Here is a 16,978-nt window from a genome sequence, read left to right as displayed (position 1 = left end):
TAAAATGGTGCTGTCACTTTGGAAAACAGCCTAGCAATTCCTCAAACGGTTAAATACAGAGTTGCCACATGACCCAGAAATTCTATTCCTAAATATGTACCCAAGAGAAATGAAAATGTATGTCCACACAGAAACTTGTACATGTAAAACTAGAAGCATTATTCATAATAGCCAACATGTGGAAACACCCAAATGTTCATCAACCAATGAATGGATATTTAAAATGTGGTATATCTATACAATGACTGTTAGTCAGCAATAAAAAGAAACTAAGTGCTGATGCATCCTACAACTTGGATGAGCCCTGAAAACATTGTGCTAAGTGAAAGAAGCCAGTCACAAAAGACCATATATTCTATGATTCCATTTATATGAAATGTCCAGGGTAGGGAAATCCATAGAGACAGAGAGCAGATCAGTGGTGCCAGGGTCTGGGGGTAGGGGGAAAGGGGGAGTGACAGTTAACAGGTATGGAGTTTCTTGTTGAGGTGATAAGAATGTTCTAAAGTTGATTGTAGGAATGATGATTGTACAGCTCTGTGAATATACTAAAAGCTATTGAATTGTACACTTGAAATGGGTTAACTGTGTGGTGTATGAACTGAACCTCAATAAATGTGTTCTGAAAAAAAGAATATAGATTCTGGACCCAAGCTGCCTGTGTTAAAATCACCCCGGCAGCTCTGGTGTCCTGAGACAAGGATTTGGGTGCAAGTACTGTATTTGAGAAGATGTCCTAGGCAGTGTGGTCAGGACGTAGGGAAGTGAGACAGGAGAGGAGGGAAAGCCAGTAGAGGAGGCATTCATGAGTGAGTTACTGTTGGGGGCAACTGGGGCTCAGTCCTACTGCCCCCTCCATAAGGCTATGGAGACCATAATTCAGAATGGTACCCCCCAAGCGATGAGAAAGCTCTGTTGTTTCTGAGTGCTGACTTCTATGCTTCTAACCAGAGAAAGGCCCCAGACAGGAGGAGAGATACACAGAGACAGAGACAGACAGACACAGAGACAGACATGCAGGTACTTGAGGCAGGAAGCAGAGGGCACAAGAACTGTTCCCCAAACCTACAGGTGAACCAGTCCAGAATGACTGAACGAACATGGGCTGAACATAGACAGTGTGCTGATGGGCGTGTTCCTTAATCTCTCTGGCCCTCAGCTCCCTCATCCTTTGTATGAGGGAAAGAATAGCTCCTGTCTCATAGGGGTGATGTGGGGATTGATGAGTTCATGTATGTGCAGTATTTCAACAGTCAAAAATACTCATCTTGAATCTTTCTCTATTTTTTGAACTTCTGACTTACCATGATCATTCCTCTTCTGCATGAGCTTGTAACAAGACAGAGAAGAAATCCATCTATTATGAGTTTCAAAAAGAAATAGAACCACTTCCGAGAACAGTCTTCTCATTAGGCCCCCTTTGTGTTTGATCAGCTCTGAATGGCTGCCTTTTGAAATACGCCATAAGCTTTGTTAGCGCATTATATGCCCATCCCAGCAAGTTCTGTCATTGGAGCAGCTCTATGATCTTTCTCATTCTTGCTGTTCTGTTTTATGGAAACTGTTGGTGGGATTCAAGTGAGAGCGGTTCATCACAGTACTCTGTTGTGTTTTCCTTTGTGTCTCCTATTTTCCCAAAGCTGCGTTCAGAGGACACTAGACCCTGGGGAGCTTTCTTTTTGTGAAACCTCTGCAGTCTAGGGGTTGAAGCCAGTGGCTGCAATCCCAGGCAATTCTGAGTTCTGCTTCTGTCAAAGGCGTTTACACTGAATGTGTTTCATTGCTCAGGGATGATTGAAACAGCCCAGTTGGTGAACAGCCAGGGGGAAATAGGGTTAAAAAACAACAACAACAACTACGTTACATGAGCTCAACGTGTCACGATTACAACTCAGTGTAAAGATTTGTTCAGCGGAGCAAATATCTCTGGATTGTTTCAGGCTGTGACTCTTCAATTAACCTGACATTTCACAAGTCCAGAAGGGCCGTGGATGAACTCTTTACTTCGCTTCGGGATATTGCTGGAGCTCGGAATCTCATGAAACAGTTTAAGTCTGTATATGTTGCTGGAAATCATACCCACCAGGCAAGTACATATGTTTTAAAGTAACCGTCTAATCTGTGTTGTGTTTTTAGGATTCAGAGACTGAAAGAAAAGTTTCCATTTTAACCTCTCTAAAATGAAGGATCTGTTCAAGATGAAATCCAAGGCCCTTGTAGTCCAGAGTTCTGGGTTCCCCTGAATCTGAAAGCTTCCCAGTTTATTCGTATTTCAGGCTCGATGCAGTGAGATGAGCACTGGATTACGGGTCAGTGCTGCTTTATAACTGCCCCAGAGCTGTTCTGTCACCTTAAGCAAGTCCCTAAGCGCCAGATGTGGGGTGGCCTTAGTGCCCAAGTTTCTGGATCTAAGAGTAGTAAAGTTACCTAATAATGTTATGGCAAGGGAAAAAGAAGCTGATGCCAGCAAAGATGTTTGTTATTTAAAATGCCCCCCACCGCTTTATTAGGAGAGTAGGAGAACCTTGCAAGGATGTTTTGACCAGGGAGTAGGAAGACAGTATGAGAATCCAAGATTGAAGGGGTAATTGCTCTATCAAAACTCCGTGGGACGAGGTGCGGGGAAGGCACGGGGAGGCACGGAAAGACCCAAAGGGAAGATGAAGGGGTGAAGGAAAGCTGGGGCCATCGAGGCTGGGCAGTCTCTGTTGGACAAGGAAGAGACAACCCGCAGGTTCCTGGTGGCCAGAGGTGAGCTTTCAAGGAAGAACAGATGTTTCTGACAGAAAAGATCATTGGGTTTTGCTGTGGAGTGTGTGAAGGAATCTTCTCTTCCATCTCCCCATGAAATAGTCAGTACAATTCGCTCCATTTGCTAAGGCTTTTTGGAGAGTTGAATGAGCTGTTAGTGGGGACTATGACATAGTGAGGGGTTCAGCTTGAGGGTTCTGACTCTCTAAGGTGGGCATGTCGACAACAGCTAAGGTTACCTGCTACCACCTAGCAAAATCCAGATTCTTCCTCCCATATATTTGTATAGTAGCTGATACTTGAAGAGTCCCCTACATTTGGTTTTCCCTTTGATCCTCACGACAAGTAGGCCAGAGAGGTATTCTCATCCCGAGACCCAGGAAGCAGGCACACAGGTGGGCCAGGGCCTGATGCCAGGTCTTTTCTGCCAACCCAAAACCTCCCTGCTTGCTGCACCGTGGTTCTCCTGGAGGGTCTAGGAATTATGACTGATAATGCTGATCTCAGATACTGAAATCACCCACCAAGACACAAAAGACCTTAGAAATTGGCACTCAACTTAGTAATATAAATTCCCATCTTTTGTTCAATGATCTGAGAACATCACTACCACGAAATACAGATAAAATCACTCAGATAAAAAAAAAAATCACTCAGGTAATTAATCAGTTGTAGTTTTGTCATGAAACAATTACCAATCTTAAATATGGCAGTATGGACTGGTCCTAGAAGACGTGATAGAAATGCTGACATATGATGAAATTTAGACGAAAGGATATCAAGAAGCAAGTGTCTGCTATCATTGGCAAGGGGAAGATAAACCACTAAATTAATGAGGTCTTTTCAGTTTTGTGATCATCATGGTGACTAATTTGGCCAACTTCACATAAACGTGTATTAGCTATAAATCTTGGGCATAATAAGGACAGTGATAAGTTTCCTAGACTTTATCTCCCTGCTAGCAACACAGTTGCTCCAGACCTCAGAACCCTGCCTGAGCAGCCATCGCCTTTGGAAAATGAACTTTCCCTTGTTGCATACACTTCCCTTACAGTGAGTCAGTAACATCAACTCGTTCACCAAAAATCCTAAATGTCAGTGAGTGGAAGTGGGTTCAAGGCAGGGAGTATATGTGTATCTTGAGGGGATTAAATAATAATTATACAGACACTTAGTGAAATGCTGTGCAACCAATAAAATGAGTGGAATCTAAATATACTTGGCAAGGACTGTATTTGGGTCCTTGTCCTGGGCTCTGCTTGGAGAATTCAGAATAAAACGGGTTCATGTTCTATTGGGTGTAGATGTACATCTATTGGGTGTAGATGTAGATCATTATGTAAAGCATTATCCTATTTTTGTTTAAAAATAAAAAGTACATGGGTGTATATATTTAATAAGTCTTTAACATTTTAGGAAAATTTTATAATGGTTACATGTGGGGAACAGAAAGGGTTAGATGCACAAGGAGGAACTCTGGCTTCTTGCTTTATACTCACATATGTAGAGGAAGAATTTTTGATGGGATTATGGATAATTTTTACCTGTTTGAGTTTTTCAACACTTTTTGAACTTAAAGACGTTTTCAGGACTTCCCTGGTGGCGCAGTGGTTAAGAATCTGCCTGCCAATGCAGGGGACACGGGTTTGAACCCTGGTCTGGGAAGATCCCACATGCCGTGGAGCAACTGAGCCCACACGCCACAACTACTGAGCCTGCGCTCTAGAGCCCACGCACCGCAACTACTGAGCCTGCGTGCCACAACTACTGAAGTCCACATGCCTAGAGCCCGTGCTCCGCAACGAGAAGCCACCACAGTGAGACGCCCGCGCACTATAACGAAGAGTAGCCCCCACTTGCTGCAGCTAGAGAAAGCCCACACACAGCAAGGAAGACCCAATGCAGCCAAATAAATAAATACGTGCATACATATATACATAAATAGATTTATTTAAAAAAAAGGAAGAAGTTTTCAATCACAGATGGAAGCCCCTTGAGGACAGGGATTTTGATCTGGTTTGTCCACTGCCATATCTTCAGTGCCTAGAGTGGTATCTTGCACGTAGTGGATACTCGATAAATATTTGTTGGGTGCATCTTAAATGTGCTACATGTATTTTTATCACATGTTGGAGGATTTGTTGGGACAAAAATGTGTATAGATAGAAAACAACAAATGTCCAGAGTAGAAACAGAGTCCAGCTTTGTTTAGCTTTGAAGATGTACCTTGGCTAGGCAACTTTCTGTCCATCCCTTCTCCCAGTTTGGTCCTCAGCTCCAGGAAAAAACTGTGCTTTCTATCTAGCTCCATGTTGTTCCTACACAGAATCTAGTTGGGATGTCCCGGGCTCCCTGGGACCAGTGCTATGTATCGGGCTGTCTCCCCTGGATCTCAGGGCCCCTACCAGCCCCAGCCTCCCTCCCAGGTACCTCTCTCCTGCTCCGATGCAAATGAGTTGACTCTTAGAGCCACTCCTGTTTCCACTCCTAGCCTGAGGCACTTCTTATTTAACCTTCATCCTTTAGCCCTTTCGGAAAATGTGTCAGTCACAGCTCAGATGCAGAAAGCAGACACCACTCTCGTCATTTTAAGGAGAGCAGGATTCCATACAAGAAATTAAGTACATGTAAAATCTTGAAAGAGCTAGAGGAGTGGGATCTAGACTAGGTCTCCAGAAGTGAGCGCAGAACATCACCACACACGTGGCCCTCCAAGGAAGCTAGTACCTCTGCCACAGCCAGGAGAGTGATGGGGACCGTGAGGCTGCCACCGGAGCTCTTTATTTGAAGAACACACCACCAAAGCTGGAGACGGCTTCTGGGTTTGCTCACCACGGTGCATGCAGAGCCCAGCACAATGCTTGCCACCTAGGGGTGGGTGGAGAGGTGGATGGATGGGTGGGTCCTGGACTGTGGGTCTTATCCAGAAAGGCATTTCTTATGTTCTTAATTCTTAGTGAGAGGGAGGTTAGCATGTACGTTAACAGCAACATTTGGGTTCATAGCCCAGCTCTGCTCCCTACTAACTGTGTAACCTTAGGCAAATTACTTGACCCTTGACCTCTCTGTGCCTAGTTCCTCTTATGTAAGCAGGAGCTAACAGTAGTAGCTCCTTCATAAAAGTGCTCTGAATAATATATATAAAGCTCTCAGGATAGGAGCTGACACATAGACAGCGCTATGTAAGCATTGTCTCTAACAGTTGTAGTAAAGGACAAAATAGACCTTCTCTTTGTCCTCTTTCGTAGCATTTCGTCATTTCCTTTATTAGGAGATGGGCTACACAGAAAGGGAGTCATTCTTAAGCTGACTGTCCTGTTAGCTGTGGCATTTGGTCAGAGTCTACTGCTGACACCCGTTTGTTTGGAAAAGTCATGTTTGTCCATAGACTCTGTTGACCGGAAACCTAAGCCCCAGTTTTGCCTGTGCAGCAAGTCTTCTTATGCTTTCATTTCTTACTACAAATGTTCCAGTTTAATGGGAGGCTTAACCTCCTTCCTAAATGTCAGTGTTTGATGTGCTGCTGTTTCTCAGATGACTCAGGGCAAGGAGCTTATGAGCCCTTTCAGACAAAATATTGCACGGCTCTTGCATGACGGGTTTTGGCAGAAGTCTCAAAGTGCTGTGCTTCCCTGGAGGAAACTTCCCACAGATGCGCACTGTCCTCTGTGCCTCCGGCATGTTGAACCAGAGCCTTTAGAACCAGCAGGGCCCAAGGAGGCCTGATTCATCTTGTGCCCGGTGAAATATACGCTCTGAACAGTCTGTAGGCCCAGTCTCTTCATCAACATCAACAATCCCCAGCTCTGGCCACCAGCTGGTCTTTTGCAAGCACTAAGCTCTGTTCTTCCTTCTGATTCTATCTACCTCACCCTAGACCTGCTAGCATCCTTTCTGAAAGGCTCTGCGTGAGATAGGGCTATGCTGGGGGCCAGGAAACTTGGCTCTGTCCTGTAGTCTAACTTCTAACTGCCTGTGTGAATTCAAGCAAGTTAATTAATAGCTTTGGGCTTTGATTTCCTCATATTGAAGTTGAAGGGACTTTAATCAAAAGATATTTTAAGTAATCTGCTTCTGCTTTGAAGGATGGATGGATGGATGAACAGATAGACAAATGAACCACTTTTTAATCTGCAGCGCAAACCATTTTCCTTCAGAAGATGAAAGGAGAAAAAAAATCAGTCATACTGCAGCAAAAAATAAAAATAAATAAGCCATGGAGTAGTCAAAGCTAAGACCAGTTTTGAACAAATGTTTTTCTGTACAATCTTGGATTGAAACAAAATAAATACTCTCAGTACAAATCTAGTTCTGAGAACTTGGTTGTTCAGAGTCGGTTTTGCAAAAAAGAGAGAAGCATCTGCAATAGCAGGACCAAGAGAGGTCCTGGCTGCACCAACACCAACCAGCAAAGCCAAGGTCAGCAGCATGACTGTTGGGGGTGTGGTTGTGGCAACAACTCCAGTTTTCTCGGAAACGGATATCCTAGGCCAGGGGTCCCCAAACTATTTGGCACCTGGGACCCGTTTCATGGCAGACAATTTTTCCACGGGGTGTGTGTGGGGGAATTGCTCAGGCAGTAACGCGAGCGATGGGGAGTGGCAGATGATGCATCGCTCGCCCGCCGCTCACCTCCTGCCGTGCGCCCGGTTCCTAACAGGCCTAGGACTGGTACCGGTCCGTGTCCCAGGTATTGGGGACCCCTGTCCTAGGCCATCTTTATGTTGCGCCAAATTCAAGAAGCTGTTGGGGTCTTCCCTGGTGGTGCAGTGGTTGGGAGTCCGCCTGCCGATGCATGGGACACGGGTTCGTGCCCCGGTCCGGGAAGATCCCACATGCCGCGGAGCGGCAGGGCCCATGAGCCATGGCCGCTGAGCCTGCACGTCCGGAGCCTGTGCTCCGCAACGAGAGAGGCCCGCGTACCGCAAAAAAAAAAAAAACGAAGCTGTTGGAGTTAGACTAGTTTCTCAAAATTGTCTCTGACTTATGTGTAATGTCATCAACTGTTGCTATGCTCAACACCTTTCTTCAAGAGTTGGAATCAGGTCAATAAGAACTTTCTAGATCTAATCATATACCGCGAAAGAGTAACCAGAGACATAGAAACAAGTATTTTATTTTTCATATTTTGATTAACTCTGGTATATTAAAAGCCCAGTTTGTTCTGGAACAGATATTGGTCATTTAAAGAAAAAAAGAGAGTTTCTGATTTTTTTGGAAACTTCATCTATTTCATGTGTAACACCCATGGGGGTCTCATTAGGCTCTACCAAACCTTCAGGCTAGCCTCATGAGACTGTCATACAGGGCCACACTGTGATTTTCATTGCCCTTAGCACTTTTACCTTCATGGCCCTCTTCCTGTATCAAAATCTCTCTATATATATATTTATGTGAAGAAATATTTATTAAATATTATAAAAATTATATATAAATATAGTTATTTGATTACTGAATATATTCATATTCTTATATTTACACATATGCAATTACATATATAATTATATTATAGTTTCATTGGTATAGAGACAAATAATATTATATATCAAAACATTATCTTTGGGCTTCCCTGGTGGCGCAGTGGTTGAGGGTCCGCCTGCCGATGCAGGGGACACGGGTTCGTGCCCCGGTCCGGGAAGATCCCACGTGCCGCGGAGTGGCTGGGCCGGTGAGCAATGGCCGCTGAGCCTGCGCGTCCGGAGCCTGTGCTCCGCAACGGGAGAGGCCACAACAGTGAGAGACCCGCGTACCGCAAAAAAATATATATATATATATCTTTGACCAAAAAGTTCATTTTTTTCTTCTCATTTTAAAAGAAATCAATCCATTTTCATGGGTCGCTAACAGTCCTGTGGGCCCTAGGCATCGTGCATTCTGTGCCTAGTACATAAGTCATCTCTGTGGTCATAGCCCCCATTTGCACCCGTCTGCCCAGGACAGGACCATAGCTCGCGGTAGGGAACAGCGGGCATTTTTCTCCTCTCAGGTAGTCCTGTGACCATCATGAAGCAGTCCATGCAGCTACCCAGGAGCTGTTCGGTTTGGTCCTGAAGTGACAGCTGAGCAGTGAGGGAACTAGACTCACATGGAGGGAAGGGTAGGGGCAGGAGTCCTCTGGCTTAAAACCCTCATATCCTATAGGGGCCAATTTCTCTGAAACAACTCCACTGACATGACTTCCAGCATTCCTCCAACGGCCATGGCCAACCACACAAGAGTCATCATACTCAGAGCAGCCCAAAGCCCTGGCTTTCTGTCCAGTATTTAGAGTTCCCCCAGTCTAATGCAATTTACTAAGCAAGGGTCATTTTTATCATAAGCAATCTTGCTTGGCTAGAGTTTGACATTCTTCCCTTATCAGGTTTCCAAGGAAACAGAGCTAGAAAGTTAACCAAAGGTCAGATTCTTATGTAGAAGGGAAGAGAGGTTTAATAATCCTTTGCCTACAACAAGCAACCTGCCAGTTATTAAGGAAATAGTTATATTAATGTTTCAATCCAGACTTTACGGTGTGTCTGTGGCAGAGACGATGCTATACATGTTCCCCAAACTCCATTTCCTTTTCCTTCTGGCATAGTTAGACCACATTTTCCAGATTCTCTTGCAGGTAAATGTAGGTTTGTGACCAATTCTGGCCAATGAACAATGGGCAGAAGTAATAGAGATCACTTTCAGGCTGAGCTCATAAAATCTCTCTGGAAATCCTCCATACTCTCTCTCTTTCATCCTCTGCTGATGAGATGCAAAGGCTTCAGTGTGGGATTCCAGTGCCCTAGGGACTGGTGGGGCTACTCCATAGCAGGAGCCTGGGTGTCTGAATGATTGTGTAGGCCCTGCACCGTAGGGCACAGACCCCGTCCTGCCAGCACACACTGGATGTGGTATAAGCGAGAAATAAGGATGAATTTGTCTGTGTTTTTAATTCCTCTCCTTCCCCCCCCCCCGAAAGATGAACTAACAGTGAATGTTTGATTAGGAAAATTAAATTACTCTGGTTAACACTCTTATGTAGACAAACTACACGACGAATCTCCCCTCTGGTCCTTTTTAACATGTGAGGAAAACTTGTGAGCAGGGCACTAGGGCAAGACATCTGTCTCCCCATCACCACCTTCTATGGTTCTTTGCTGAGAATTGGGTAGCTTCTGGCTGAATAGAAAATTCCATGACAGTTAGAGGATCGTCATCTAAGAAGCTACTGCCAAAAGCTATTCATTTCAATCAGATTTCAGTGACATGTTTTGGGGCAGAAAAAAGTCCAAACTAAGTAAGGAAGGAGCCAAAAGTTCTCATGATTAAAACCCTACTTGGGAAAACTAAGAAATGTGTTTGCTAAGAAGTCACGAGACTAGTACTGCTTTGTACCTAAGAAAGTCTTTTCCCAAATCGTGCTCTTTAAATGGACAATGTTATTTAGTGGTTCTGTGCTTAGTCGTTTTAAAGAAGAAATTGGAAAGCTGAAATTGGAGCAAGGGAGAGAGCAGGATCCCTAACCCTCTACGCTTCCTTCTTTCCCTGTCTCACAGTCTGCATGGGGGCTTCTGGAGCCCTGAGAGCAATCCTGTCACCCTGGTACACTGTACTTTGCACAGAGGAGGCCCTAGGCATAGTGTTTTAGCTGGACGACAGGACCAACTTTTTCCTATACCTGAGCTCTTCTCAGGATCACTACTCTTCCTTCTTACAGGAGGTACATCTTACGGGGAGCAATTGCCTCTTTTGTTTTCTGTAGGTTGGGGTATACTCTCTCCTGTCTTAAATGTGACAGCGTATGTGTACTTCTCTGTGGTTCTGCTTAATGTTATTCTATATAACTATATGTAGACTAACAAAAAACAAATAACTGTAAACCCCTGGAAAGAAGAAATGGCCTTTTTATTTCTTTATCTTCCCTTTGTGCTTTGTATCAGTTAGAATTGCATTCAGTTGCAAGTAACAGGATCTGAAACGTAAGGCTTAAACATGCAAGGTTTGTCTTGTCACATAAGTAGGTCCTGATTCAGTACATCCGTGTTATGTTTATAGTGGCTCCACCAGTCTCCACTGACCTGGGTTTCTTCCAGCCCTCTGCTCCAGTATCTCTAAAGAATGGCCCTGTCTTACACAGTGGCTGCTGGAGCTCCAGTCGTCACTTCCATGTTCCAGGCAGCAAACAGAGAAAGGGGAGGAAAGCATACCCTTCCCCTTTAAAAATAGAAGACTTCTGAAAGTCCCACTCCCCTTCTACTTACATCTCCATTGCCCAGAACTTGCAGACCCAACAGCAAAGAAGGCTGGAGAATGGAGTCTTTCAGCCAGTTGATCATGTGCCTGTCCAAAAACTGGATTCCATTTCTAAAGAAGCAGTCAATGAATATTTGATGATAATGATGATAAGGTAGCAGAGTATTGGCCAAAGGACTTCTCCATGGAGAGCAGTTTAAAGAGATTAAAGTTTAAGAGATTAAATATCCGGAAAGGCTGAGATGGTAGAAAAGTTTTCAAGACAATTTACTCAGGGAAGAGGATTTGTAGAATTCAGAGGCCATTCCATGACCTTTTTTTTTTTTTAACATTGAAAACATTTATTGGATTGTTTTATGATTCCAGAAGTATACCTGTCAATTTCTAAAATTTAGAAAAAAAAGAAAATAATGTCCCCTACTCCCAGAACCTAGAGTTAGCCCTTGTTTACATTTTGGTGTGCTTAACTCGAATCTCTTCCATGCATAAATAATTTATTAATTTTGAAGAGGTGAGGGAAAAAAAGGCCATTCTTGCCGTTTGTGTGTATGTGTGTGTGTGTGTGTGTGTGTGTGTGTAGTGGTGTTTTAACTGTGCTTTTTAAAAAAAGAATATAGTGAAAAGGCTTCCTCTCACCTTTGTCCCTTGTCCGGTCCCCCACTCCATGACCACTGCTCATGGTGATTCTGTATATCACACCAGAGTTTATTTTTTGCATGTTTCAGCAAATGCAAACTTTCATATTTCCTTTGGCACATTTTACACAAACGCCCATCATACACACTGTTCCTCACCTTGCTTCCTCCACTCACGATTTATTCTGCACCTTGCTTTTTACCATCAGCACAGAACTTCCCTCTTCGCTTCCATAGCATTCCTTCGTGTGGATGTATCCCATTTATGAAATGAGTTTCTAATCTTTTGCTATTATAAACCATAAACAGTCCTTTGTGGATCTCATTTGAATATATTAGCATATTTGTAGGATAAATTCCTAGATGTGGAATTGCTAAGTCAGATGCATTTGTAACTTTGATAGATATTGCCAGATTACTCTCTACACCGATTGTAACAATTTACACTCCCACCAGCAGTATATGAGCGTGTCTGTTTCCCCACAGCCTCATCAAAAAAGTATACTTTCAAACTTCTGTATTTTTGCCTGTATGATAAATTTTTAAAATCTATGTTGGTATTAGGAAGATTGACTCACAGTTTTTGGTTTTTTCAGTTTCTGTGTTATCGGTGTCTCTGCCCAGTGCTTTCCCTTTCGTGAGCATTTGCCTGTGAGATCTCTGGGCACGCAATGGTCTATTTGACTAATAAGCAGAGGAGAGCTGCACCCTCAACTCAACAGCTGCTATTTCTCCCTGCATCTTATCCTTGATAAATGCACCAGTTCCCTTCTAGCTAAACGACTGTTTATGATTTTGATGGTTTATACCCTGCTATATTTCTAAGGTATTTCAAGTAAGAAAGTTGGAACAAGGGGGAAATAAGAGTAAAAAATGACTACGAAAAGCAAGATGAAGCCAGAGATGAAGTTAACATACCAGATATCCTCCACACTGGCTAGAGGCCGGTTACAGATTTGGCCAGTGCAAAGACAGGAACAGTTCATGACATCTCTACAGTGCTGTCATAGCCTGGCTTTCCTGAGCCTGTAACAGATATAGCAGAGTGCTTTGAGGGAAGACATTCCTCTTCCTTCACCCTTCATGCTCAAACTGGGCTGCCAAACGTATCTGGAGCAGCAGAGGTAGCAACAAGACTGGGAGGGAGGTGGTCCAGCCGATGCGAAGGGAAGGAGAGAGGAAAAGCTTGGTAGTGAGGAGACACAAGGAAAGAGGTGGGGGAACATGCTTGGAATATACATTGGTCAGAGGCAGCTGCCTACAAATACTACCTAAATGTGGATAGGTTTAGCACCATTTACCAAACTGTAGTTGCTGTAAATTCACATCAGCTTAATTCTACTGAAATTCTCATAGTCTGTGTGGCTTGCTTTCTCTAAGCCCTGACCTTGGTCAGATTTCTTTGGGCATCTTGGCTGCTTTTTCTGGCCAGTTTGTACTTGGAGTTGACCTCTCTAAAAGACGGAGGGATTGCTTTGGACTTGGATAGTGACAATACATTGTAAGAAAACATTCGGGATCCCAGCGGAAGGGAGCATAATTCTAAGAATGTTTAGGAGATTGTCTTCCTGTCTATATCAACTGACAATACTTTGCTTTTCAGTATACTTCATGCAAAAAATTGTCACTTTAAATCTAGATTGAAAAATTAGCCATACTAGGATTATAGCTCTGGTGAGAGGCATTTGCTTATGGAAGGGAGTGTGAGGAATAAAAAATAGTGCTAGTGTAGTGGGATAAAAGTTTCCCCCCCAAATCAATGTTGTCATATTGTCTTTTCACACATGGAGAATCACAGCCATTGCTCAGTATCAGAATAAACTGGTTTTGCTTCGTTTGGTGCAGAGAAAGCTACCCTCTCTCTAGGCAAAGCAAACAAACCCTTTTACTTACAGCACAATGTTTTGTCTTTGCAGGCATCCTATAAGCCGTTGTTGAAGCAGGTTGTGGAGGAAATATTTAATCCCGAGAGGCCAGATCCCATTGACATTGAACACATGTCTTCAGGCCTCACTGATCTCCTTAAAACTGGATTTAGCATGTTCATGAAGGTAAAGTAACCATGACGAGGTAATCCTGAGTGTAATGCTGTCTTTGCTGGGCTTGAAAATGCTGGTACCCCCTTAACCCTGGCGAGTACCACAAAGGAGAACGTCCAGTATTTGGCCCTTCTGAAATCGGGTGCAATCTTCATTTAACTTTTGGTTATAAGCAGCCTGACCTTCCGGCCTCATACAGCTTCCCTTGACCTAAGCATTATGATCTTTTCTGATCAATAGGTAAGGACACAAGCCCTCCAGGGTAGCACTATTGAAAACTTCCCTCGTGGCCCACACTTTCACTTAACAGGAATCCACATACCATTCACAGATCTTAGTGGCAGCCCGGTGCTCTTAATTCTAGAACTTACTATGTGGGATAATGAGTAACTCTGCTCAGTTGTATAACTAGCATCACCCCAAAATCCATTTGAAAATGACTTTTATTTGGGCTTAGCAGACTCCTGGGTGACAAGCATGAGAATTTCCCTGGCTAGTATTAAGGGTAGGTCAAAATTACTGAACAGCCTTTGCAGTGGAGATGAAAGGAGGAAAAGTACACAAATGTGATCTATTTTTAACCCACTATAAAGTTTCTAAATTTAAAAAGATCTAAACAAGATTACAGGCTGACCTCCTCTTCTATGCCAGGATTTCAGTTGTAATAACTCTTGGAAATAACAGAATGTTTTGCCAGCTTCAAAGCATCTTTGAAATCATGAATTAATCTGCATAGAAGATCAGGCCTTTCAGAGTTCAATAAATGCATGTGCCAGGAAAACTGGTCCACTCCAAAAGCCGGAGGACGGAAGCCAATCAGACTCTAAACCAAGCAGTAAACGGCTGGAATGGACACCCAGTCTCCTTCCCAGTGGTCCCAGTTATCATCAGCTTCTGATGCAACGCGCGGCTGGTGCATTTTCCCTCTGTTTTTTTTTTTTTTTTTTTAAACAATGCAGCACAGTTCAGCTTCTCAAAAGTGTTCGTGGACTCCCATGTTAAATGTAAGCCCAGGGTTGTCCAGCAGCCCTTCGTGGTGGCTAGTTTGTACAGAAGCTTCCAGGCTAGAGGTGGTCTCTGACCTTCTCCACCCGAGCACCCTATTCCTTCATTCATAAGCTTGGACTTAACCTTGGAGAGAGACTAAAATAACAAGAGTGGACTTTCCTGCCCTGATCCGTCAAGTCTGAGGACGGCTCATTTTGTCCTTTCGCAGTCAGGCTGCTGCGTCCGTGGTCAGGGCAAGGGCACACGTGGAGGCTCGAACCTGTCTGCACTCTGCTTACTGCAGGAGTTTCTAATTTGCAAGGAGGCACGGTGTCAGTGAGAGGAGGCCTTAACTCGCTCTTAGGCCAGTGATGTTCTGCGGAAAGAACTGTGTCCTGGCGAAAGGGTTCTGTGACCAAATATGTTTGGGAACCCATGGGATAAACAGAAAATTAACCCGAAATTCTTTGCTGTCAGATTTCACAGTGCCTTTAATGTGCTAACGGACTTTGCAACTCTCTGGAGGCCAGCATAGACTGTCTGTTGTAGGAGGACTGTCCACTTGCATTTTCCATCACTGTTCATGAACCGTGAGACATCACATTTTTAAATTACCCTTTTAAACTACACGGAGTGTTTTCTACAGCTCTTCTTGCGGTCGGAAGCTTCGCTGTCCTAAGGGGAGCTTTGCCTGAGAGGATGTTTAGAACCGTCCTGGGCCAGCACTGGCCTGCTGTGTTTCTCTCCATTCAAATCCTTGGAATTAGAGCTCATGAAGAGATGCCCCCGCCCCTGGAGACTGATCTCAAAGAGAGGTTTCCATGTAATGGATTTAAGAAAAAGGAATGTGTGTTCTTCCAGCAGCTGTCAGCATCCACTCCTCGGCCCACAGCTGCCGGGCCTCTGCTCTCAGTAGCCAGGGGCTCTCATCTCTCTGCAGGGGGTGGGAGAGTCTTGGTGGGCTGGCCCAGTAGCCCTCCTCACCCCAGCAGCCCAAGGGAGAATCATTTTGTTCCATTTCTACATGGGCCTCTGTGGCCGGCTCTTCCCATCATTCCACAGAACTTGGCAAGGAAAGTTACCTCTGGCCCATGTGTTCAAAGTTTAAACAAAATTGGGATAAATGGAAAAAGGAACTGCAGGGCTTTGAGGACCTAACAGTGACTTCTCAAAGACCTCCGTCTTTGAGATGGGGGATGATGCCATCAGGAGAAGTGTCTTCTACGTTGGTTTAAGGCCAGTGGAAAGAAGAGGATGTGGATAGAAGAGATGGAGCCTCTCATGGCCACGGCCATTCACCAGTCTCCCTGGTCCTGTTCTCTGATGCTTTCCACTACCAAAGTCAAACAGCTAACCTGTGGTCAGCTGTACCAGGGAATCAGCCATTCTCAGGTTCAAACCTCACAACACCCCTTTCATTATCCCTGCTTTCCCCGTGGGGAAACGGAGGCTGAGAAAGCTTAAGCAGTAGATGTGAACTTCCAGAAGGCCCAAATTGGGTCATCCTCCCCTCCGTTCTCAGGTGTTTTCCAGACAGCACACAGGAAATGGGACAGCAGGATTGGTTCCCAGGTCAGTCTTATTCCAGAGCCCGCGCTCTTAACCACATTTCTTGGCGCCAGGATGCTGCCAGGTGTTTTCTTGGAAGTTAAATATCCATGTGTCATTAATTCTTTTCTTCCTGATGACTCATTAGCACAGATGCTTTCCCTCTCCAGTATCTATGCAGCTCCTCAGTCAGCTCCACGCCCGGACTGGTCATCCATGTGAGGGAGCTCTCCCGGGGTCATCTGCTGTTACCCTGTCTGCTTCTCTGGGACTTGGTCCCGGGACTCACTGGCAGTACAGCCCCAGGAGAAGAAGTTTGCGCAGTGGTGTGAGCTGCTTCCACACACTGCATCTTCATTCTGTATCAGCAGCCAACAGCCATTGCTTTCGGGCCACGTGCTGCCCTGCTCTTTGCCTCTGGGACCTGCTTCCCCCCTTCTCACTCAAGACCCACTGATGCTGTGCCTGAAGGGAACAAACAGACAGAGCCTGATGAAATAAAGGTGTCCACGTGGGCTCCTTCTGTGCTTGGGGTACTGTCGCCCAAATGGGAGAGCTGTAGGGCTGGAAAGGGAGCTGAGCTGCTCATCTGTCCCCGTCCTGTCTGTGGACTCACAGGTGGTTTCACAGATGACTTTGGCTCAGTCACCAGAGGCAGTATCTGTAGCCTACGCGGGGGGTGAGAAGCCAGCAGGAAGTGTTCTGGGAAAGAGGCCAGCAGACATTACCGCAGAGTGTACTGGGGGTCCCCATGACGGTGATAGGAAAAACATAGGACAGGGTTTTCCAGGCCTC

The 16,978-nt window shown here is 44.7% G+C and overlaps 1 protein-coding gene across 1 annotated transcript in view; it reads left to right on the top strand.

Annotated features, from left to right (window-relative positions):
• The window catches only part of SCFD2 (sec1 family domain containing 2), a 393,166-nt gene that overhangs the window by 354,216 nt on the left and 21,972 nt on the right, over window positions 1-16,978 (top strand). The window contains exons 6-7 of the mRNA XM_030880530.2: window positions 1,941-2,086; window positions 13,526-13,660. Of these exons, the coding sequence (XP_030736390.1) occupies window positions 1,941-2,086; window positions 13,526-13,660 (281 nt within the window). The remainder of the gene's footprint in view (window positions 1-1,940; window positions 2,087-13,525; window positions 13,661-16,978) is intronic.

Source organism: Globicephala melas, chromosome 5, assembly GCF_963455315.2.
Source record: "Globicephala melas chromosome 5, mGloMel1.2, whole genome shotgun sequence".
NCBI classification, from domain to species: Eukaryota; Metazoa; Chordata; class Mammalia; order Artiodactyla; family Delphinidae; genus Globicephala; species Globicephala melas.
This window is presented reverse-complemented; position numbering and strand designations above follow the sequence as displayed.